This window comes from Myotis nattereri (assembly GCF_964212035.1).
Source record: "Myotis nattereri genome assembly, chromosome: 18".
Classification (NCBI taxonomy): domain Eukaryota; kingdom Metazoa; phylum Chordata; class Mammalia; order Chiroptera; family Vespertilionidae; genus Myotis; species Myotis nattereri.
The window spans coordinates 36297841-36323946 of record NC_138093.1 but is presented as its reverse complement, the minus strand read 5'-3'; the positions used below and the strand labels follow the sequence as shown (position 1 = coordinate 36323946).

Below are 26106 nucleotides of genomic sequence, written 5' to 3'. Positions count from 1 at the left end.
CGTTTGCACATTCTTAAAACTATGCTTTTTAAGAATCTTAGATGATTTTCATTCCATTATTCAAAGCTCCGGAGACCTCAAAGCCATGTTGCCAGTTTATTGACTCTTTAGCTTCTTTTGTCACAGTGTTTTACATAGAATAAAGAACTCATCCTTCTTGCCCATCCAGAGAGAGGACCTGAGGCACAGAGCCTGGAGCAGGCCTGCCTGGTGACCGGAGCAGCTCCCAGAACCAAGAGCAGGCAGCCAGAGTGGAACCGGTTCCGGGCTCTGCTGCTGGCCAGCGCCTGAGCTCCGAGCTCTATCTGTGGGCTTTCTGCCCTTGGCTTTCCTTATCCACTCCCAGCGAAGAGCAAGACTCGAGGATTTGCATTATCAGTCTGTCTGCTGCGCCACAGACACGGAAACCTGTCCTGGGCCTGTGCCCTGCAGAGCGGACTAAGTGCGCGGAAAACTTCCTTGCTTGTCCCTGTCACGGGTGGGTGTGGAAGCAGCATCCCCAGGTAGCTGATCCGAGGAGTGCAGGTGTGTAGAGTATCGTAAGACCTTGAGGCCTGGGGCCAAGTTCAGTGTTTCTTTTGGCTCCTCCGGCCTCCTTCCGCCAGTCCCTTCGCCGGGTGTGTGGTGTCAGCTCTCTGGCAGTGTCACACTGGCGTAGACAGTGATGGAGCTCGGCTCCTGGGGGCAAAGCAGAGGGCGTCTGTGAGTGGGGGGACCGGCTCTAGCTTCACAGGAACGAAGAGAAACAGCCCTGCTTAGGAAAAGGGAGGGGCCTCAGAAATCTTGTAGCACAGAGACTGGCTCAGGCAGGGCCTGTCTGTCAAGGTCAGGCACCGCTGTTGGAGGTGGCACTCAGCCCCAGCTGCCTGTCCCGCCCGCAAGATGGACCAGGGCTCTTTCCAAGCGGACGCCTGCCCTCAGGAGACCGGGAGACCCGTCCCGGGGATCTGAGGGCCAGAACCCGGCACCCTCCCCTCCTTGCTCTCTTCCCTTCTCCTGACCTAGAAGGAGAAGGAAACCATTTGTCTTGCTCTCATGGGGCACAGTTTGGAGAAACTAAGAGAATTCCAAATTCCTGAGTTTTACAAAGAGTTAGTGGTTCAGGCAGGGGAGACGCAGGGGGAGGAGGTGAGGGTTTGGGGCAAAGGCCTTGTACAGAGAGAGGAGATTCAAGCGTCCGAGAAAGAAAGGGACAGAAATGGGAAGAATCAGGAGGTTTTTCTAGGAAATGTGAAATACACTGTTTTTCTTTCCCCAGGGAACTTCATGATAAATTTACATGATTTTGCAAAGATTTTGAAGCCAGAGCCTGTGTACAGTGAGAGCTTCGGAGAAGAGGGGTACAGGTAGGCATGCCTGTGGCCTTTTACCCTCACCGTCTCCTGAACTGCTTTATCTAATAGAGCACAGCCAGAGCCAAGGTTTCAGCCCAGAACTGATTTCTGTCCATTTAGGAAAAGGAGAGCTTGCTGTCCAGTGAAACGAATCCCAGGCGGATTTTGCGACGGGGTAGCATGGGTGAGGCTCATTCTGGGCTGTGCGTCACATTCTGTTCTGGGTTCCATGTGGACGCAGCGCTCAGGCCCTAAATATTCTGATTAAATAGGGCGGGACGGAGCCCAGACACAGGCATTTGACAGATGGTTCTGTTACGCAGCTGGACTTGAGGACTCCTGGACTTAAACCACAATCCCCAAACTTTAAAAAAAAAAAATATTCCTTTATTGATTTCAGAGAGGAAGGAAGTGGTAGAGAGAGATAGAAACATCAATGATGAGAGAGAATCATTGATCACCTGCCTCCTGCACGCCCCCCACTGGGGATCGAGCCCTCAACCCGGGCATGTGCCCTTGGCCAGAATCGAACCTGGGACCCTTCAGTCCGCAGGACGACGCTCTATCCACTGAGCCACACTGGCTAGGGCGCAATCCCCAAACTTAAAAGTGCGTCTGGATCCCCGGGGGATGTTGTTTTTAGATGTGTAGCTGCCTGGTCGCTTGCCATAGGCATTCTGATGGAACCGAATCCTGGCTGGAAAACTCCAGGAATCTTTATTTTTTATCAAAGATACAGCGGATCCTGAGAAACACTAGGGAGCAGAGGAAGCTGTGACCCACGTGAGCAGCGGCCAGGAGGGGTTCCCGGAAGCCCTGCAACCAAGGCCGCAACCGCTCCTTGCTACCCTCTTATGAGGACCTGCTTTTCCATTGCAGGCCTCTGTTTCATTTCAGCTCTGCAGGCGTCCCACCCCTTCCTCTCCTCCGACTCCCTCTCTGCAGAGATCCTCACCTGAACAGGCTCTGGGACAGGCTCCGTGGCAGCCACGTAAATGGTGGTGCAGGGGTCCTGAGCTGGCAGGGGATTAGGTTTCTTCTGAACAGACTAGAGAGAAGCAAATAAAGCAGGAAGTTAGCTGAATGCAAAGTTATTTCTCATCCATGGAGTCATCATGGAGTTATTCCCCACTGAGAAGCACAGAATCAAAGAGCTTTGAGTTAGAAAACTCCTGAGAATAATTTGGTCCAGCCTCCTTCCCAGGTGGAAATTCTCCCCCAAATTCCCTGGAACTCAAATCTTGGGGCTTTGTCTGCACTCCACAGTGACATCTCAGCGCTCACAACCTCATGCGCCAGCCTAACGCATCGTTTGTGCTTCCCAGATGTGCGAAAGGCCTTCCTTACAGCGAGCCAAGGTCGGTGTGGCCCTCTCTGGGACACCTGAAGAGAAGGCCGCCTCATGGTATTTGAGCCTGGCTCATATCACCCACTACACGCAGACTTCATGCCATCCCCACACTCTAACACGCCTTTTCCCTACTTCTGCTTCCTGTATGAAATATGGAACTTAATAATAACCACGTACACGTGTGTTAAAGTTTATCAAGTTCTTCACATGTCTTTTCATTTGTCTCACAACCACTCTGTATACTACATACAGTTGTCACTCACATTTCACAGATGAACAAGCCAAAGCCCAGAACGGGTTAGTACTTTCCTGATGTGTACAATGCAAGAAGCACTGAAGCCAGGAAACCCCCAAGGACTTGTCCATCAGACCCTTCTCCTTTGGTCGCCCAACTTAAAATGACCTCTCCTTTACCTAAATTCCTCGGTTATTTAAAATCTACTCCACACACTATGTCACTTAACTGTATGCTGAATTTAACACACTCATATTTAAACATTGTTTCTCCAAATAGATGGCCAATTCCTTGAGAAATCGGCTATATTTCTTTGCATTCCCCACAAAACAGTGCTGGTGTCACTTTGAATGAATTACAATCTACAATACCAGGATGAAGTCAGTGGGAGGGTACATTGTAACCACAATCCTATAAGATGGAGATGACATATTTTATGCCAGGGAAGTCACCCGTTCAGCAAGGATGTAGGGTACTCTGGTGTAGACTAATGCTACTCTCCACTTTTTTTTTAAAAAAAATATTTTATTGATTTTTTACGGAGAGGAAGGGAGAGGGATAGTTAGAAACATCGATCAAAGAGAAGCACCCATCAGCTGCCTCCTGCACACTCCCCACTGGGGATGTGCCAGCAACCAAGGTACATGCCCTTGACCGGAATCGAACCTGGGACCCTTGAGTCCGCAGGCTGACGCTCTATCCGCTGAGCCAAACCAGTTAGGGCAACTACTCTCCACTTTTCCTGATATAGAGCAAGTTTCGAAACTGAAGCACATGGTTTCTAACGGGAGAGAACTTAGAATCTCATCACCTTGGGGGAGAGGTAAGGAACTGGAAAAGGTTCCTGAAGGAGAAAAGGTTGCAGGTAGAACATGATCTTTCTCTTCATGTGTTTTGATGAGCTGCCATGTAGAAGAGAAATTGGGTTTGTCATGTAGAGTCCTTCAGGTTTAAACCCAGGTTGGAATTTTAGGGAAATCTTTTGTGCAATGTAATAAAGATTTTTCTAAAATGAAAGGTGCTCAAATGTGGGATGAATTGCATTGGGAGGCAATTGCATTGAAAATGCCCGGGTGGCTCAGGGCTTCTCATACTTCAATGTACCTATGATTTACCTGGGGATTTTCTTTCTTTTTTTTTTATTGATTTCAGAGAGGAAGGGAGAGGGAGAGAGAGATAGAAATATCAATGATGAGAGAGAATCATTGATTGGCTGCTTCCTGCCCGCCCCCAATGGGGGATCGAGCCCACAACCCAGGCATGTGCCTTTGACCAAAATGGAACCTGGGACCCTGCAGTCCGCAGGCTGATGCTCTATCCACTGAGCCAAACTGGCTAGGTAGGGATTTTCTTAGGAGGCTCATTCTATTTCAGAAGGCCTGGGGTGGGGCCTGGGATTCTGCATTTCTAATAAGGTCCCAGGTGATGCTGCTAATGCTTGGTCTGAGACTATATTTTAGTAAAAAGAAGATAGCCAACACTTTGAAAGTAATGTTGTAGAAAGCAATTCAAACAGTAATTGCCTGGTTCAAATAGATGACTTCCAAGATCCCATACAATTTGTAGATGCTGTATTTTGGAGAAATTTTGAATTTAAGGAAGAATTACTTGCAATAATGAGTTGCACAAGAAGAATGTAAAACGATTTAAGAGACCTTGATCAACAGAAGCAACCCCTGCCTGTCTGACGGCCTGGGGGACGCTTCTATCACCTGACTTAGGGGCATGGGGAGAAGGCAAAGAACGTCGCTTTTCACATCTCATTAGAACGTTTAGGAAGAAGAGAAAAGTATAGTGGAAACACACATAGTTTCATCACTTTAACACAGCGTGGTTAGCAGGTTGTTATATTTCTCTCCAGGATTTTTATCTAGGCTTAGGGGATTCTTTTAAACATGGGTGTAATACTTAGTACCTTTTTGCATCTTGAAGCCTTCAGTTAGGGCACAACTCCAGGAAGCATTATTTGCAAGAAGCTCCATTATTTGCAAAAATAATGCGCATTATACCCACATTCTTTATGAATGCTTTCCCCTGGAACTGTGCAAGGTGCTAGCCCTGATAAGACCTATAAGAGCCCCTAGCAGACAGCAGACATTTATTTGGTAAAGAGTTTTCTATGTTATTATAGCCTTTATGAGGATATTAAATAGCCATTAGAAAGAAGAACAAAGGAAATATTAGTAAATGTGGATAATTGTCCATGTTATCACAATCTTTATAGAATATCACATAGGTATTGTAAATGTGAAAAAAAACCTATAAAGATGTGGGTAAGTCTAAATGCATATTGAAAACAATAATAATTGTCTTGTATGTTGAAAACATATATGACATTAAAACAATGACCAAAAAGGAACATAAATCAAGAGATGAACTTAAAGATGGAGTTAAAAAAAAATAAAGGTGAAGTTAAAGTATTGCCCAGGAAGGAAATACAGTTAGACTTTGATCAGTCAAGGATGCATTTCCTTATTTCTAGGGTAACCAATAAAAGATAGAAAAAAATTTGTTTAATTACTAATCTAATAGGCAAATTAAATAATATAATCTAAATATCTTCTCAAAGAAACCCCTGGCTTCACCCCTGAATCCTGCCAAATATTTAAATTGTTCCCAAACATTTCCAAAGAATAACAAGGACATACATCCTGTAATGAGTTGAATTGTGGCCTGCTTCCCCAAAATAGGTTCACCCAGAATCTCAAATGCGACCTTATTTGGAATAGGGTCTCTGTAGATATAGTTACGGTAATAATTTCCAAATGAGGTCATGCGGGATTAGAGTAGGTCTTAAATCCAGTGATAAGTATCCTCACAAGAGACAGAAAAGGAGAAGCCACAGAGAGACAGAGAGAGGAAAGTTCTGTGAAGATGCATGCAGAAATTGGAGCGATGCAGCTATAAGCCAACAAATGCCGGGGAGACCCCAGAGCCACCAGAAGCTGGAAGAAGCAAGGAAAGACTCTCCCCCAAGGCCTCAGCTGGAGCCAGGCCCACTGACCCCTTCCTGTTGGACTTCAGGCCTTCAGAACTGTTAGAGAATACATTTTCGTTGTTTTAAGTCACCAAGTTTGTAGTTACTATAGTAGCACTAGGAAACCAACACATCCTAGCTTATTTTGTGAGGTTAGCATACTTTTTGATAACAAAACCATTACAAGAAAGAAAAAAAAACGCAGACCAATTTCATTCAGAAACATAAACAGAAAAAAATCCGAAAGTATTAGCAAATAAAATCTGGCAAAAAAGACCAGACTAAATTGCTTCTATTCCAGGAATACAAAGTTGGTTTAATCTTTGCAAATGGGTGTAGTTCAGTAGATACATACAAAAGATAAATTTTTCAAAATCATAAGATTATATCAACAGGTGCAGAGTGTTGATAAAATTCAACATCAGTTAATTCTTGATAAAATGTCTTAGCAGACCAGGATTAGAAGAGAATATTTTTTGTTCTTATTTTTTAGTTTGTATTAATTTTAAAATTAATATTCAATGTAGTCAAGTTAAATCCAAATGCCTCCTTAAGAAAGAAAGTCCAGGCTTATAAATCTTATTTTATTCAAACAAATTTTAATAATTTCTGGGAAATTATACTCTTCAAAGATTTTAAACTACATTGAGAACTTTTCAGTGCTTCATTCTCTTCAGAGTATTCAATTGTCTAACAACTTCACTTAGACTTTTAATTTGAAATGTCAATGTGATTATTTCTTCATGTCTTTCATGTTCCCACACTTGTAAACGTAAGACTATTCAATTCCCTATTTTAAATTTAAGCACATGGATAATATTTCTCTCTCATGGGCAACATTTTTATACATTTTAAGTATTGCTAATATTTAAAATAGCAAATGTACATAGATTGGTCTTAAATAAGTGCTTGACTTACTATATAATTTTTTACATAGTTTGAAGAGAAATTCTTTTGTGTTGTTGATAATCCTCACCAGAAGATATCTTTTCCATTGATTTTAGAGAGAGTGGAGCATGGGAGTGAGGAAGGGAGGAGAGAGAGAGAGAGAGAGAGAGAGAGAGAGAGAGACATCGATGTAAGAAAGACACAGATTGGTTGCCTCCTGCACATGCCCCGATTGGGGCCAGGACTCAAAGTTGCAACCCAGGTATGTGCCTTTGACTGGGAATCGAACCAGAGACCCTTCAGTTTGTGGCTGATACTCTAACCACTGAGAACACTAGCCAGGGTGAAGAGAATATTCTTAATCAGATAAAAAGACAGTTATAAACAATGTTCAGCAAAAATCATATTTAATGGTAAGATATATGGTAAGATATTGAACATTTTTCTTTTGAGTTTGGGACCAGGCAAGGATACCATTGTTATCACTTCCATTTAGCATTGTGTGGGATGTCTCAGCCAATAAAACAGGGCAAGAAAAAGAAAGTTATGTGAATTGAAAATGAAAAATAAAAACTATAATTTTTTTATAGGTGGCACAATTGTGTACAGAAAAAAGTTCCAAAATCATCTATAGGTAAATGTCTGCAGTTTATAAATGATTTAGCAATGTTGCAAATATAAGGTTAATATATAAAAATTAATTGTATTCCTATATATCAGTAATAAATAGAAACTAAAAATTTTTTGAAAGATAACATTGCTGATAGTATCCCAAACCATTAAATGCTCAAATGCCAAATAACAGATTAGGAAGAATGTACAACTACTCTCATGCAAAAAAATTATAAAACACCACTCACAGAAATCAAGACTGAAATAAAGAAAAGTCTATATCATCTTTTTCATTTAATGACTTAGCTCTATAAATATGTTTGGTCTCCTCAAATTGATCAATGGAGTACTAATTAAAATTCCAGCAGGATTCTTAGGTGGAACTCAACAAACTGAATTAAAAAAAATATATAGACACAGACAACAGCGTGGTGATAGCCAGAGTGAAAGGGGTTGTGGGGTAGGTGGAGGTAGGCAAAGGGCAGGGGAAATGGGGAAGAAATAAGACTTTGCTTGGGGCAGTGGGTGCACGATGCAGTGTGCGGATGATGTTTTATTGAGCTTGAAACCTGTATGACTTTGTGAACCAATGCCACGCCAATAAATTCAACTAAAAAATAAAATAAAATAAATAGTAAAAAAACTGAAAAAGACCTAAAATAGCCAAGAGCTCTTGCAGAAGAACAAGTGAAAAAAATCATTTTACCAGATCTCAAACTTAGGATAAATCAGTAATCACAGATTTTGTAAAGATGGTGCAGGACTTGTGCAAGTATAAACAAATAGACCAATGGAGCAGAATAGACAACCTCAAAATAGATTCACACATATATGGCCCTTGGTCTATGATGAAGGTGGCACTGGAGCCCTCCCTCCCTGCCCTGATCATGCACCAGTAGGGTCTCTTGGCCTGGCCTGTGCCCTCTAGCAATCCAGGACCCCTCTGGGGATGTCGGAGAGCTGGTTTCAGCCTGATCCCTGCAGGCCAGGCTGAGCGACCCCACCCATGCACAAATCCATGCACTGGGCCTCTACTAATATCATTATAGCTAATCATACTCCCTTTAGCCTCCCTCTTAATATCTGCTCAACGTATTTGATAGAAAAGTAAGTTGTTACACCCACTTTGAAAAAAGTTTGGCCTTATCTAGTAAATTTGAAGATATGCATACTCTATGATTCAGCAATTCTACTTCTAGGTGTATACCATACAAAAATATGTGCACATGTCTACCAAGAGAGAGGCATATGTATGAGTGTTCATAGTGCCATTTTTATAGTAGCCTCACACTGGAAATAGTCCAAATGTTCATCAATAGTCAATGGATAAATAACTAGTATAGTCATGCATTGACATCTATAAAACAAGGAAAATGAATGTATTATATCTAAGCTCAAAGACATGTATGAATATCGTAAAGGTAATATTGAGCAAAAGAAATCAAACAAGAGGAAAGATACTGTAGGATTCCATTTTCATAAAATCAAGAGAAAAAGAGAGAAAACGAAATTATAGTTTTAGAAGCCAGGATAGTGCTATCTCAGGGGAGGAGTGAGAAGTTAGTGATTGGGAGAAGCACCAGGAGGGCCGGGGGTTGCCGCCAATGTTCTGTTCCTTTATCTGAGTAATAGTTTTATGGTATTAGGGAGACTCGATACTGCAGGATATAATTTCTCCTCAAACAGATCTGTAGATTCAATGCAATCCTGGTAGGATTTTTTCCCCTTTTTGTGATACTTGAGAAGCTGATTCTAAAATACATACAAATGGTCAGAAACTCTTAAAGAAAAACAAGGTAGGACGATTTGCTTTCCTAGATATTAAGATGGGTAACTCACTGAGCGGACACATACACTGCGCACTTTTGGTATCTATGCCATGGTTTATACAGTAAAAAGAGGGGTGCTTACTGCATGGAATAGATAGGGAAGGTACCATGATAAAGCTGAACCTGGTTACCTAAATGTATAAATGCAGGAGTGGAGGTTGCTCTTGGGACTCTAATATATTTAAATGGAGGAGGGTTCTCAGTGGTTGTCATGGGCTGTGTAATAAACCCTCCGGGCCACCAGAGGACAGCAGAAACAAGAGCTTTGCCCCAAAGTTCACCTCTGGTTATCAGAACTGCATTTATTGTCATCGGATGCTATTTCCCAACGTACTAATCAAAGATCTCTTTGCCTTTATATCCCTTACTCCAGAATTGGAATGGCCAGATACTGGCTTATCACCTAGAATTGTTTTCATGTCTGAAAAACTAGAATATCATAATAGCTAATCACAATCCCTGTAATCCTCCTCTTAACACCTGCTCAATGTCATCATAACTCTAATTCCTTCATCCCTCTCTGCTGTCTCAGTCCAACCATCACAATTTTGCTTTCTTTCATTTTCAGCCTATGTACCATCGTCCATCTCTTCACCACTGTCGAGCCAGAATCCTCGAGCTCTCCCTTCCTTGGCACTGTGGCACTTCGCAAACTTCTAAAGGCGGACCAGTCCAACCTGTCGCACAATTGCCTTCCTAAACCTGCACCTTTTTCCCTAGAGAAGGAGAGAGTTTCATAACCTGGGGCGGTAGGCTCCTAGAATGCGTGCGAGCTGGAAGGAGTCACACGGCATGTCTTTCTAACTTCCCTTTTTTTTTCCTGTGAAGAAACAGATGACCAGAAGATTACCCGGTATTTTCTGTTATTTCGCTAACAAATAGTCCCATCTGACACTGAAGCTAATATCTTTTCAGCTCTTGACTTCTGCTCCCTTAACTTCCCCTGCTTCAGAACCCACAGAGGACCGTGAACGTCAGAAATGCATGGCGAACTGGCAGGAAGCCGTAGGAAACACGCCAGAAAGAGAAAGTATGGAACTTACACCTGATTTCTGGACTTGGGCGTAGATAGTAAGGCTTTTTTCTTCCACTGTTGGCTCGTAATGGTCTGTCTTACCTGGAGAAAAGAAACCATAGAGTTATCTCCCTTTGGTCCCCAGCATGAACCCCCGCCCCCCCTAAATTGTGTACCAGTGTTCCCTAAGAGCACCATGGGAACAAAGCACGACTCCCCAGCATGAACCCCCGCCCCCCCCCCCCCAGGACATCTGTCATATGGCATTAGGTTAGTTACTGGAACGCCCTGGGCCTATTTTCCTGTCTGTGAAATGGGTTGAAACAGCTGCCTCACAGGGCTGTTGCGATGAAAACATGAGACATGACTTGTGAAGTGTTTAGAATAGTGCCTGGCAAATAGTAAATTTCCAATTCACGTTAAGTGTCATAAATTATTTTAATCTTTATCTTTTGATGTATCTGGTTTTTCAATAGGATCCTAAGTTTTTAAAGGGCAGAGTGGGTTATTGATGCCTTTTATTCTTGTATTCTTCAGCTCAGAACCTTCTGCTTCACTCACAGCTTCCTTGCCTCCCTGTTCCAGTGGGACTTGATGTGCATGTGAAGGGGAGGGACTATAGGAAGGATAGTGCTCCTGAGAGTCCTTAGAAAATAAAATTATAATGTCATTCTATTATAGGGGTGGGCAAACTTTTTGACTCGAGGGCCACAATGGGTTCTTAAACTGGACCGGAGGGCCGGAACAACAGCATGGATGGAGTGTGTGTGAACTAATATAAATTCAAAGTAAACATCATTACATAAAAGGGTACGGTCTTTTTTTTTTTTTTTTTTTTTTTTTTAGTTTTATTCATTTCAAACGGGCCGGATCCGGCCCGTGGGCCGTAGTTTGCCCACGGCTGTTCTATTGCCTACCAACAGGAAATTTTGTTCAGAGTCCAGGCTTTCTGGAAAGTAATGTTGCAAAACATTTTAGTTTTTAACCAATTTACAACTTTTTAAAATTATAGAAATAATCCATTCTCGTTACAAAAGTAAAAATTGTATAGAGTAAGCCTGCCGGCGTGGCTCAGTGGTTGAATGTCGACCTATAAACCAGGAAGGAGGTCACAGGTGGATCCCAGTCAGGGCACATGCCCGGTTGTAGGGTCGATCCCCAGGAGGGGGCATGCGGGAGGCAGCTGGTCAATGATTCTCTCTCATCGTTGATGTTCCTATCTCTCTCTCTCTTCTTCTCCTTTCCTCCCTGAAATCAATAAAAATATTTAAAAAATTGTGTAGAATAAAAATGATATCCCTCTACCCCATTCAGCTGTGCAATTTCATTCTCAGAAATAATTGCTTTTAACAGTTTGATTTCTATCCTTCCAGACCAGCTCTGTGCAATAGAATTTCCTGTGCTGATGGAAATGTTTCATGTACGCAGCCTAATAGGTAGCCACAGGTGGCCATGGAGCATTTGAACTGCGGTTAACTGTAATATATCCTTTCAGTTCAAATCTATGATGTTTGCAAAGTGAGAAGTGCCCGCCCAGCACTGTCCTAGGTGCTGTAGGAGAACAAATAAAGAACGGACCCCAGTTTTCAAGGACTGAATTATAAATTCAATTCTATTCTAATTAATTTAAATTTAAAAAGCCACACGTGGCTAGTGACTACCATATGAGACAGTGCAGTCCTGGACATTTGCTGTAGTTACATAGGTATTTTGTATGCAAATGGGGTCATTCCATACGCACTTCTCTTAACCTTTTCACTTACAATGTGTTGAGGATCTTTCCCACCTCCCTCATCCTTTCTAATGTTTCATGGCATTCTTTGCATGCATCGTGTAGCAGTGAGAGGGATGGAGGGAAAGTAACACATGAAAAGATGGAGGCCTATTTGGCAGAGGCTATGGAGACCTGACCCAGAGGAAATGACACAAAGTCTTTAGGGCCCAGTTATTTTTTAGGGCACCCTTGTTTGAACACCAATGAATTTATTGTCTTAAAAAGCTAGGAGCATGTCTCTGAGGGAATTCCACTGAGGAAAGGTATACTTTTCTGTGGAAGAGAAAGAGGGTGTGATCCTTGGGGAGGAAATGATGGGCAGCCACTGGAGAAGCTCAAAGAATTAAAGGAATGTCAATGTCTGATTTTCTCGGGTGGGCATGGGCATGGAGTGCTTGGTGGTTCCAGCTTCACTTTTTGGGTCAGAGTTGATAGTGGCTGAGGACCGTGTGTGTGTGTGTGTGTGTGTGTGTGTGTGTGTGTGTGTGCATGTGCAGGTGCATGAGCACATGCATGTAGAATGGAGGATGGGGTTGAGGTGATCAGAGGAAGTAACAGAAGAGTTGCAAGTTAGTTCTCTGTAATATATCCTTTCAGTTCAAGTCTATGAATGTTTGCAAAGTTAGAAGTGCCCGCCTAGCACTGTCCTAGGTGCTGCAGGAGAACAAATAAAGAACGGACCCCAGTTTTCAAGGCCTTTCAGACTTACAGGTCAGCTCAGGCTGAAATGTAGAGTTGTGGGGGACAGTCCTACATGGTCAGATGGAAAAAGTAAGGTTGAACGTTGCTTCTCAAAAAGACCACGGGACCAAGATCATGTAGTCTCCTATTTTGTTCCAGGGTAAGAGCAAGTGTCAGCTTGACTCTGCTCCAATCAGTGAAGCCTTCGGCTCTCATGGAAAAGGCCTTAGCATTAGGGCATCTACATTCTAGCCCGCGTCAGCTGTGTGGCATTGACCAAAACATGTCAGCTAACTGGGTCTCTTCTGTTACCATGCCTTTAAAATGAAGATGTAGACTGTCTAATGTCCTTTTCAGCTCTCACCTGAAGCATAAAGCTACCATGACTTCAAGTACTTTAAATCTTTAAAACAAGGTACTGTTCCCAGGTGCTTCCTGTGCTGCCCTCTGCTGGCCATAAGACTTCACTACATTAAGAGCTATGTCTGTCCATCATCTATCTATCTATCTATCTATCTATCTATCTATCTATCTATCATCTATCTCTCTGACATCTATCCACAGAAGCCGCTGTATCCTATGATTTCTGTGTATGAGCTCATGCATCCCCACAACAAGAACATGAAGTACATAATATTATTCTCATTTTCCAGAGGGGAGGTTAAGTCATTTGTTTGGTCAGTGGCAACACCTGCATTCAAATGCACGTCTGTCGAACGTCAAAGCCCATGTTCTCAATCAGTGTATTCTGGATATGAAGTTGCCAGAGTCCATTGGGAAACCTTCGGAGTCCAGCTGCATTTGGCAGATGGCAGCTTTAGAAACTGCCAACAGGATCTCTTGAGCAGAGTCTTTGGAGGGGACAGATATTAAGATCGGGTTTCCCCCACAGGTTTGAAACAGGGCTTTTGTGCTCCTGACTGACAAGGAACACATGGTGACTGGCTATGAGGACGGATGTGTGTGTTGGGGCTGGTGGTAGGAAATTGTCGTGGGATGAAGAGTACTAGTCCCTTCAGAGCACAACTATATGAGGAGTAGGATGTAGCTGATGAAAAAATGTGGCTGAGACTCCTAGCACCTCCCACTAATGAGCTTAACGTGGGTGTGTTAATTTGTTTTCTCAACCATGGTATCTCACTCTTTCCTTATTATCCAAGCCAAGTGTGGTTGCCCTGCCCCATGCTCATCGGCTTGTCCTCTTGAGTTCTGTCTGAATCACCCCTCCCTCCACCTCCTCCCCAGCGAACTCTTAGATGGAGGAAATGAGAAAAGTAGGTGGCTGTGCTGTGATCTAGATTTTCTTATATAAGCAAAACCAACATCAGAGTGCTGAGGTAAGGGCTTTTCCGAAAAGGTTACATGTGGGTAAGATAGATCTGCTTGCAATGAGCTCAGCCGTCAGCTTGATGACATGAAGATATGTTCTCTCCTCCCCATGCGGGGTTGGGGGCCCTCGTGTGGGTGGGTGAGGAAAGTGTGGTGGAGGGGAGCACACGGCCTTGAGACACAGAATCATGGGACAGTTTGGAGGAAAAGGCAGGAGAAACTACTTCTAGGCACTTAAACTGCAAGGAAATCATTGGGCCTTGATGGTTTTAGTCTATCCTGGATGACTTTCTGTATTCCTTAGTTTGGCTTCAAGCACCCTCACAAATTGCACACTTTCCCAAGGTGAGTCAGGATTTGTGCGAAAGTCTTAGTAAAGAGTGATCCCTCTGCTGTTTTCTGATGACCTGTGGGCCTTCCCAGGGGAATGCACCCTGGTGGCTGGAAGACATAGTTACAGTTCTCATTTCTTTGCCAACCAGCTGGGTGGCCTTGGACAAGTCACCTGGCCTCTCTATGCCTCTGTTAGCCCATTGCTAAGTCACATAGAAACAGTTACCCTGCTTCTCTCAGAGGGATATCATAGGAATAGCGAGAAATTATAGCAAGATTTCGACCCTTGCACAAAAATGTATCATAATGTCCTGTTATTGGTCAATAATTGCAACTTTTCTTGAATGAGATCCAAGAGTCCTCTGAGTTCTGCTCCAATGAAAACTCTGGTCAGTACCCCTTCAGCAGTATTAGTCACATTGAATTAAAACTGTGTATAATGTCTCCCATGTTAGATACCTAAAGCTCATGTCTCTTTTTATCCCCATAGGCTAGTATAGGGCAGTGGTCAGCAAACTGCGGCTCGCAAGCCACATGCGGCTCTTTGGCCCCTAGAGTGTGGCTCTTCCACAAAATACCACGTGTGGGCGCTCATGTACAGTGCGATTGAAACTTTGTGGCCCATGCGCAGAAGTCGGTTTTCGGCCTGGGCGAGTCTATTTCCAAGAAGTGGCATTAGAAGAAGTGGGGGGTGTCGGTCGGTTGGTCGGGTGACGGGAGACGCGGAGCAGGCGGGCTGCGGGGTATGCAGTGCGGGGGAGGCGCGCGATTCATGCAGGAGTTGAGTGAGCCAGTCAGCCAGCAGTCTCATGTGCAGTGGTTAGTGCTAGTCGTGTCCGCAAATCGCGGGCGGGTGACAAAAGTTTATTAAGTTAATTTTAGGGAATGTTGTGGAGTGAAAGAAGGTGTAGTGTCGAGGATTGAGAAAGGTATGTTGAGATGGTTTGGACATATAGAGAGGATGAATGAAAGGAAATAGACGAAACAAGTATACAAGACGAGTGTGGATGGGAGAGTTGGAAGGGGTCAACCTCAGCGAACGTACCTCAATCAGATTGAGGATGTTTTTAGCAAAGGCCAGCCTAGGAGTACCCTAATTAAGTTAATAACAATGTACCTACCTATATAGTCTAAGTTTCAAAAATTTGTCTCTCAAAAGAAATTTCAGTCGTTGTACTGTTGATATTTGGCTCTGTTGACTAATGAGTTTGCCGACCACTGGTGTAGGGGATTGAGACATTTTGAATTAGACTGAACTGAACAAGGTCCCAGGATATGTTTGCTCAGTGTTTTCGCAAAGGTACTCCCTGAGGAAAGCTAAATCGAAAAGAGCAAGTTTGTGCTTGTGGTGAGAGGTCCCCTGCTTACCACAGAGACTCTGATAAGCATCTCATTATTAGACACCTACCTCTTCTTCTGAATAGAAGTATTGCCACTTGGAGAATCATGATGACACCAATGACGCCCCCTAAAGCCAGCCCAGCATACAGTCCCCATTGTCCTGGAACTGAAAGAAAAGGCAAAAGGCAATCTCAAATGCACGGTGCGTGTGAGAACGCCCTACACAGATAGGGGAGGATGAACAGCGCCTCCTGTCTCTTTCTACCTTTTCTCTCAAGGAAGACATCTGTTTTCTGCGTGTTAGAGACCAGCTTTAGACCACGGGAGAGTTCCACATCGGTTTTCTCCTCCTCATTTTTCTTACCATATTTGGCTTTCATAGTCCTGATTTCTGCAAAGATTTTTCTTTTCTATTCAAATGCGTTATTTTTACTTTAAATGCCACACCCCATGTCTAAAATCAAACTTATCTTCATTTCTCTTCAGTCAACCTTTCTGCCCAGTTTCTCTATTTTAAAATCTCGAATGTGGCTGTATCCATTTTGGTAAAGAGACATGGCGGCTCCACGTGCTGTCCCCATACTCCCACACCATTCTCGTGAGAACGCTGAGAGGAACAAAGACCTACATTTGTTATTTAAAAAGAAACATACTAGTGCTTTTATTGTCCGTCCATGCAAATAACTGCATTGAACCCACTAGACCTGAACTAAAAGGAAAGCAAGTATTTTTCCTCTCCATCATTCCCATGTTTAATACTTGCTCTAGAGTGCCAATCACCCAGGTCCAAAATCACAGAGCCAATTTTTATTGTCTTTCCTCCTTTACCCATGTCATCAAATCCTTCTGAACCGGAAGCAGCATTTTGGAAAATAGCGATTGAGGCCCGTTGCCTAAGTAAACAAGACATTTAGCTCAATAAGATAACAGAAGATTCTGAGCATTGACAACAGGCCAGGCATTTCTTTCAGTACATCATCTGTTATTAATGTATTTAATCCCCACAACAATCCTACGAGGTAGGGACTGTCATTACTCGCATCTTGTGGATAAGAAAGCAGGTGTAGAGATCCTTAAGAACTAGAGCTTGGTCCAGGAGTAGATACATGGCAGCATACTGAAGCTAGATCTCTTGGAGAGTCAGAGAGATCTATGGACGTGGGTAGGTGACACCAAGGTAATGAACAGTGGGAGTCGACTTGAAGCACTGGGCTGCTACATGAAGTAATAGTGTTAAGGTTCTAAGTAGTGTGCTACCAGGTGTTAACATTAACGTGGAAGGGCAACTTCTCAGGATGACTGTGGAATAAGCCTGTTGTTGAACCTGTGATGAATTTGTTGGGAAGAAGTCGAAAGGAAGGAATAGTTAGGTAACAAATGAACAACTCAGATGTCTAAGAGTTGATTAAAGATACAGACTGAAGTCGCAGTGAGCTGAGGAAAGGCATTCCACTGAGATCCGAGTGGCTCTTCCACCTGACAGCTAACCCAAAGTTGCCTCCTGGTTTTGAAAAGATTCTCTTTTTCTTCCTAGGCCTTTCAGACATCAAGTCCTCCCAAGGCATCTCATTGAACTGGCTTTGAAAACATCTTGATTATAGATTCCCTTCCCCAAATTAAATATGTTTTAACCCTTCTAAATACCAACTTCAGCACAGTCATATGACTTGATGAAAAAGCTAGGGAACAAACAGAGAGCTGCAGTAAGATGCCCGACTTTATGTAAAGCATGAAATTTGAGCGTGGACTCACTCCTGAGGCTGGAGTTGCTCTGTGAGCGGCTCTACTCTGAAGGACTGCTCTGAATGGCTTACGGCTGCTGAGAACCCTCTGTGCATGCAGGGGTGTGTGTGTGTGTGTGTGTGTGTGTGTGTGTGTGTGTGTGTATGAATGAGTAGGAGATTGATTATTCAGGGCTTATGTTGCCAACACCAGGGACCTGTGGAGCAACCTCCTCAATCCTATGATAAGAAGCAGAGGCAGCAGCCTATGCAGCATCATGCCCCCTGAGCCCACGGAACTGACCAGCGAATTGTTATAGTAGCCCTTCCTGTTTTGAGACTACTTCCCTCACATATTTGGGGACCTTCTAAAACTATAGTTAATTTCATTGAAATCATTTTTTCTCTCAAATTTCATTTGAGATAAAAATAAATAAAACAAACAAAGTGGTGCCCCTAAAACCAGAAAACAGCGGATGACAAAACACCTGTCAACTGAGCCTTTCTCCTGGGGCCGCTGCTGACAGCTCTGCCCCCCACCTACTCCTGTGAACTAACAATGACTGGGGCATATTACTGAGGCCCTGGGGACATAATATTCTAGCCTGCTCTTTCTTCTTCTTCTGCTTCTTCTTTTTTTTTTTGGATTTCTAAATTTAAAAAAATGTAAATTAGTTTACTTTCAATACTATTTTCTATTGGTTTCAGGTGTGCATCATGGTTAGATGGTCACATACTTTATAAAGTGTTACCTCAGACAGGGCCGGGCTGGCTTGGGGGAGGGTCCTTGGGCGGTTGGCCAGCCAGCCCCGCCCCCTGGTCGAACTCCCAGTAGAACTCCCGGTTGAGGGACAATTTGCATATTAGCCTTTTATGACATAGGATTAGTGACTATATTCCCTATCCCATACTTTGCATCCCTATGACTAGTTCGTAACTGCCAATTTGTATCTCTTAATCCCTTCACCTCTTTCACCCAGTCCCCCAAACCCCTCACCAGTCCACTCCTCTCTTTGTTTTTCAGGGTCTTAGGAGGATAAAAGTTATCTGCTACCCTTGTCCTATGACACAAATGACCAGCTTCTGCCAGTCTAGCCAGATGTGAGAGGCAACCTGGCCATAGTCCTGAGAGAGATTTCATAAGTCTTCATTTTTCTCTTAGTCTTTAGATACGAAGTGATATGAATCTGCTGAAGTATTTAAGGTACAGAACCACAGACATTTTTTTTAACTTTAAAAGAACTATCATGCTTATCTCATCCGATCCCCTAATTTGGTGTTGAGAAAACTGAAACTCAGACAAGTGTACCTAGAGTCACAGAAGAAGTTCATGGCAGCTTGGTTGTTGTGGCTCCGTGGCTGAGCATTGACCTATGAACCAGGATGTCATGGTTCGATTCCCGGTCAAGGGCACATGCCTGGGTTACAGGCTCAGTCCCCAGTAGGGGCCGTGCAGGAGACAGCCAATCAATGATTCTCTCTCATCACTGATGTTTTTATCTCTACCTCTCCCTTTCTCTCTGAAATCAATAAAAATATATATTTTAAAAAAAGTTGATGGCAGAGCTGGATGAGAGTTATGGTTTGTGTTTTAGCAGCAGCAAGCTGGAATGCCTGGGAGACCTCATGAGGCAAAAGCACTCTGAGGTGCCAACTCATCCCTTCACCATCTTCTAACCAACACCTGCCCATTCCTACCCCACAGCGCCCTTTTCCCTCCTCTTCCCCGGCTGTACCTTCAGCTCTCTACCTGGCCCGCCCCGCCTTGACTTCCAGGCCAATCTTACTGCCTCTGTGTCCCATTTCCTGACCATTCTGCCTCTCATTTTCCCCTTTTCCTGGAACTCTGCAGCACCTGGGTTTATGTCATGCATCTTAGAACCTGAGCTGTGACATTATCTTTGCTGTGGAGATCATTTGCAGTGAAGGCAGTTGGAGCCAGACAGCTGAATTCAAAGTCTAGGTCTAGCACTTCCTAGCTCTGGGGCCCAGATAGGCTGCTCACACCTCCGGGGCCTCACTTTCCTCATCTGCAAACGACACAGACTTCTTCTGATAAACCCAGGGCAATGACTGGGATGCAGCGTGTGGTGATAAGTGGGAACTCTTCCACTAGCCTCAATTCCCCAACTAGCTGCTAGGTTCTTGGAGGCCAGAGACCATCTCTTTAGAGTGAAACCTCGACATAATGGACTAATTTGGGTGTGGGGGTGTCCGTTAAAGCTGAAAGTCTGTTGTATAATGAAGCAGGTTTTCCAAATGCATATATTAAAAAATTGACAAATTAGTTAATTTACCTATTTTTCCTTATGTAGACACATTTGTGTGATTAAAATTAAGTCTGTATGAGAAGTTGAATTTCACAGAAGAGTTTCCTATATGTATTACTGTCATTTTAAATTTATACTGAATAGGTCTGGTAAATGCGTGCACTCACCACTCACCCAAGTAAACAAATGCACAGGCTGGAGTGTGGCTTAGTGCACGTGGGCACAGCTGCCGGCAGCGTTAAAACTGCTGCAGAAAGTCATGCCGCCGACAGCAGAACCAGTTCCCTGGTGGATGCGGTGTGATCCTGTGCTGAGCATTCAACGAACGTTGTTCATGAGACGTGACTCTTGGGTGTAAATAGGTAGCCGATAGCTGTAGATATGTCACATGTCTTTCTGTTGGTGTAATGATTACAGTGTTTTTTTCTGACATATGGCCTATTCACAAAAATTTGTTAAAAATAACTGAATTAATTAAAAACAAACCCTGTAATTTCATTATAAGCAAATCTTGGTTAAAAGCATTTTAGCCGAGACCGGTTTGGCTCAGTGGATGGAGCGTCGGCCTGCGGACTGAAGGGTCCCGGGTTCGATTCCGGTCGGGGGCATGTACCTGGGTTGCGGGCATATCCCCAGTGGGGGATATGCAGGAGGCAGCTGGTCGATGTTTCTCTCTCATCGATGTTTCTAACTCTCTATCTCTCTCCCTTCCTCTCTGTAAAAAATCAATAAAATATATAAAAAAAAAAAAAAAAAAAAAAAAATAAAAGCATTTTAAAATTAACAGGGTGTGGCTTTTCATACAAGGCACACAGCCTGGAAAATTTTGTCCATTAAGTCTGAAGTGTATTAAATCTAGGTCCCCAAACTTGAGGGCTTATGTAGCTCTCTCAGCACTTGGCACATATACTAGTAGGTCCTCAGGAACTTCTTGCTGGTTGATTGAAGAACAAGGAGGGAGGTTTGATTTCAAGTCAGAGGTTCCTTTACTGACATCCAGAGGTGCTTCAGCCCCACCCAGGTGTTTGCTGATGCCTTCCATTCCTGATCTGGCCAGCAGGCCCAGGTATGTTTTCACTTGGCGTTCATCTATTTGACACGACTACCTAATTATGATATTTATATGGAAACTAAATGCCAGGGGCTCTATGCCCTCAGGAACTTGGGTGAAGACAGACAAAATGCTATTTTTATGGCTTGTGGTCAGGTTTCCCAAAGTTTCTGTTATTTCTGGCAAAAATTTCCTTGTGGTTCCAAGTCTTTACTTCTGCAGCTCCATATGCTCTAGTCCAAGCTATTCTGGGTGCTTTCATCTGCTTACACACATACACACACACTCCAAACCAAAACCAAAACCAAAACCCTACCAGTGGTCGGCAAACAGCGGCTCGCAGGCCACATGCAGCTCTTTGGCCCCTTGAGTGTGGCTCTTCCACAAAATATCGACTTCTGAGCATGGGCCACGAAGTTTCAATCACACTGTACACGTGTGCCTGCACGTGATATTTTGTGGAAGAGCCACACTCAAGGGGCCAAAGAGCCACATGTGGCTCACGAGCCGCGGTTTGCAGACCAGGGTCCTACACTAAGAATTTTGTGGGTTTGATCCTTCTACTGTAGACTTGAAGGTCACAGGGAACAGACTCCGTTAGGAACCAGCAGGCTTCCCCCATTGGACAGGCTCAGACCTTTTCTTTCTCTTCCTTCATCTACATCAGCAATGTCTCCCCCACCCCCCATACCAAACCATCTAACCAACTACCATATTCTCTGCGGGTGGGGGTGGGGGTGGGGAGTGTCTCTTCTAGCATTTATGAAGGTACTATCCTAAACAAACATTGTTCTCTTCCAAAGAGGAATTCTAGTAGCCATTTCTTTAATATGATAATATTTTTCTACCTAATAAACTACAGAAGTCCCACCTAGATTGTCAATGACTGGAAAATAGACCCTGTACCTTATGGTTTATTTACATCCTCCATTCCATCTGATATAATATAGGGCAGGGGGGCACTCAATATACATGTGATAAATTAAATTAAACTAGAGGCCGCAGAAAAAAGCTGGGAGGAGACTGGCAGGTACCCTTTTGTTAAAAATGATCAGAAAGCCTCTGGAAGACTGTAGTGTCACCTCCTGAATGGCCCAGGGTAGAGATAGAAGGGAACGAACCCTGACCTACTTGGGCTGGGCGTGACAATAACCACATGGAACCAGGAGGAAGCTGTGTGTCTATGTTGTCAGCACCACCTGTGTTCCCATTTTCAAACCACCATTTCCTGTGGCAGAAACTCCAGCTTTCCCTCTTTTCTTTTTTGCTCAGAAATGGAGTGAGGCCTCTCAGGGTGTTGATGCTCAGAAATCAGACCCAGGTTGTTCAAGGTCCCCCAGCCTCACTCTTCACTCACAAAGGAACCGTATTCAGAATTCTTAAACAGCAGGTTTGGTACATTCCCCGCACACACCCTCCCTGCCACCTCTTGGGGAGAGCTGAGCAGGCCGATGGAGAACCCCTGTGCCATGAAGTCCTTATGAAGAGTACTTCGCACGAGTCTCCACCTTTTGGTCCTCTCCCCTATTGGCTGTGGCTGAAACGAAGAAGTTGGCCTGCAGCCAGGCCTCCAAGAAAATGCTGGAGGGCCTTTCCCCGGAACTCTGGAGGTCTGCTGACACAGAAACACAAAGCACCTCTCTCCCCTCAGGTCCCCACACCATAATCTTTAAGGGAGATAAACAAGTAAACAAAAACGAACCCGAGAAACAAAGGTGGCTTGTAGTTCACCCCAGGAGCTACTGCGATGCTAAAGCAACGGTCTGAGGAGGCCAGGTCTCTTTCCTGCCTTTCATGTGGTTCTGTCAGCACGGCTGCCTGCACCATGTACATCTACTCAAAGAAGTCAACCATCTTCAAGAGATGTCTTCTTGTCGGTGGCAGTTTCCACCCAGAACTGGGGGTGGGGGAAGGGTGCTTACCGACCATTTACTAATTTAAGATCTGAGACCATCCAAAATGAAAAATTTTACGGAGTTCACAGCGTCCCAAAAAAATTCCTTACACCTGCCTATCCTACCCACCCAGCATTGTGTTGCCGAGGCTTCGGTTGTGCCCCCAGTGCCAGTTCCCCCACTCTTCCATGGGCAAGTCTTGTCTTGTCATTTGACTGCCCAGGTAAGGACTATGTTTCTCAGCTTCCTTTCTAGCAGGTGTGGCCATGTGACAAGGCTCCGGTCCTTGAAAGGTGCCCAGGCTCCACCCTTCCACCATTGTTGCCATGGTTGCTGGACTGGGAGGAACGTAAGGGACCTGACCTGTGTGTGAAACATCTAGGTGACCGTGACAGTGAGAGCTCTCTGTTGGAAGAAATGGCCTTGGTAGAAAGGGAGAGCCCTGGGAGCTCACTGGCAAGTGTCAGCTTTTTCTGCTGCCGAACTAACCTAGACGTGCTGAGCCAGCTCTTTGCCAATATACCGAAAAGGGTCTTCTTTTCCAGATGGGCTTCCAGGGGCTTTTCCTTTAGCTGAATTATGTAAGCTTTGTTATTCCTGGTAGCACAGACACAGCTAGGTCAGAGCACAAGGATGGCCGCAAGTCACCCTGTTCAATGCTGACCCATGCCAACATGCCGTGTGTGACACAGTGAGAGTGCTCGGTAGCACGCCAGGATTTGGACTTTGCAACAAAGACCCTTCAGAATGATAGACATTAAGAAGTTTCTTACCGTAAAACACTGAGATGGTCATTGGAATAAGGATGAATATATTGCTGGGCACCTGGACAAATGTCACTAGGAAAAAAGATCTGAGGGACAGATATGTTCTCTGCCGTTTAGCTTGAGTGCAGATTTTACACCACGTTTGGTCTCCTCACACTATTAACCATTTTAGATTTTTCCATAATGAAAGTGAAAAATGTCTTAAAATTACTGTACTCGTTATAGATGCTGAAGAGACCCTCATACCCCATCACTTCATGCCAAGTCTGAAGTCTGGTAAACTGCCACTGCTTTGGTTTGGGCCTCACCATGTCTTGATGGATTGCTGCAATAATGGCCCCTCCCCCATAACTAACTTCTTTCTTCGTCCTCTTCCCTGCCCCAGTCTATTCTCCACACCACTGAATTTTCTCTGAAATGCAAATCTGATCATGTTACTCTTCTCTATCTAACTCTTTATTAGTTATCTTTGCTTACAGGATAATTTAGAACAAGACCCAGCTGTATCTCCTTTTCCCTCTCCCAACATCTTTTTTTTTTTAAAAAAAACAATCTGTGTGGGTAATTTCTTTTTATTTTTCAAACCCAGTTTGTCACATCCTCTGTGGTGCGCCTTTCGTTTCCCTGAGACAGCGATAATCACTCCCTCCTCTTTGCTACCTTGCCCATACCTCTGTTTTGTACCCATCACCCTGCACAATCCAGGATAATTAGTTATCTACAGAGCTATCTCCCTCCTTATGGACCTAAAACAGTGGTCAGCAAACTCATTAGTCAACAGAGCCAAATATCAACAGTACAATGATTGAAATTTCTTTTGAGAGCCAAATTTTTTAAACTTAAACTATATAGGTAGGTACATTGTTATTAACTTAATTAGGGTACTCCTAAGGCTTAGGAAGAGTCACACTCAAGGGGCCAAAGAGCCGCATGTGGCTTGCAAGCTGCAGTTTGCCGACCACGGACCTAGAACAATGCTGGAGCATTGTAGAGCCTCAATAAATGTTTTGTCGAACTAAGCACAGTATTTTAGAATTAGTAGAATTCATTTGCAAACACAAATCAATGAATTAGTAAAACTTTTTTTGTCTGTATTTAGTCCACCTGGTGCATTGGGAACAGCATGTGGGAGCTGCTTCTGACATGCTGTGGTTCCCTGTCCCTATAGGCAGGGGAGGGGAATCCCTACTTGTGTTATGGATTGAATTGTGTTTCCCCAAAAGTGCATATGGTGAAGTCCTTAAAATGTGACTTTATTTGGAGACATAGTCTTTACAGAATTAATCAAGTTAAAATGAGGTCATTGGGGTGGTGTTATGGGCTGAATTGCGTATGTTGAAGCCCTAGCCCCCCAGTACCTCAGAATGTGACTGTATTTGGAGAAAGGGTCTTAAAAGAGGTGATTATGTTCAAATGAGGCCAGTAGGGTGGGCCCAAAGCCAATAGTACTAGTGTTCTTATAAGAAGAGGAATCTGGACACCCAAAGAGGGACCGGGGATGTGCATGTACAGAGGAAAGACCACGTGAAGACATAGCAAGAAGGTGGCCGTCTGGATGCCCAGAAGAGGAAGGCCCCGTCTGGCAGCTGGAAGGCCCCAATTGGCTCTGATCGCCATCCAGGCCTAGAGACCCTACCTGTGCATGAATTTCATGCACCGGCCCTCTAGAGTCCTTATAAGAAGGGGAAATTAGAACAGAGATATGCATGGAGGGAAGACAATGTAAAGAGACATCAGAAGACAGCCCGCTATTAGCCCAGGAGGGAGCTCTGCAACAGATCCTTCCCTAACGGCCTCAGAAGGGACCAACTGTGCCAACACCTTGATCTTGGACATGCAGCCTCCAGAACGGTGAGACCATACATTCCTACTGGTTAAGCCACCAGGTCATGGTACATTGTTACGGCAGCGCTAGCAAACTAATACACCTTCACCTCTGTAACCCTTATGAGCATTTCTTATTAATGTGCACACCAACTGAATCAGAATATCAACTCTAGAACGACCATCCCCAGCTCACCCTTTGCATTTTACAGATGATAAAACAGAGCCCCGAGAAAGTGAAAGGGCTGCCCCGTGCAGGGTAGTTCTCTAGGATTGAGCTGAGGTCCTGACAGGGCTTTTCCCATGGCGCCTTGCGTCTGCTTCGCCTGCCTCTCCACAGCTTCCAGGAACCTGCCTCAATACTCGATAAATCTGGTTCAGGCCAGTGCATACTTGGTCCTGAAACTAGCTTAGATGGATATGAGCAACTTGACGGTTTTTTTTTTGGACTGTCCTGGGTCAAGTGCCCGAGTAAAGCTCTAGGGCCTGCCAAGACTTTGGAATGCACTAAAATTCCTATTCAACCACATCGAGAAGCGTGACAAGAGTTCTTCCCCTTTTTTTGAGATGGGCCAGAGAGGGCTGCTATGACCAGAGAGGGCTGTGCAGGGTTCAGAGCCGCTGCTTCCTCAGCCCCAAGGAAAAACGGTAACACATTTGCTGTGATTTATCAGGCATTTTAAGTGTGTGATTTCTTCCACTGGTACCTGTGAGGGTTCCAGGGTCGGACAGCTCAGCTCTGTCACTTGCTCTGTGTGATCTTTTTATACTTTTATTTCCTCATCTGTAAGTTGGGGTACTGACACTACTTGGTTGCGGTGAGGATTAAGTAGGATGCTACACGACTGGCATATAGTAAACAATGAAGACCTGTCAGTT

General features: G+C 44.1%; 1 protein-coding gene across 1 annotated transcript in view; it reads right to left on the bottom strand.

Annotated features, from left to right (window-relative positions):
• The window catches only part of SLAMF1 (signaling lymphocytic activation molecule family member 1), a 41914-nt gene continuing 15808 nt past the window's right edge, over window positions 1-26106 (bottom strand). The window contains exons 4-7 of the mRNA XM_081113321.1: window positions 15767-15865; window positions 10270-10343; window positions 2290-2382; window positions 1-678 (exon numbers count right to left, since the gene is read on the bottom strand). Coding sequence (XP_080969447.1) covers window positions 628-678; window positions 2290-2382; window positions 10270-10343; window positions 15767-15865 — 317 coding nt within the window. The 3' untranslated portion in view covers window positions 1-627. The remainder of the gene's footprint in view (window positions 679-2289; window positions 2383-10269; window positions 10344-15766; window positions 15866-26106) is intronic.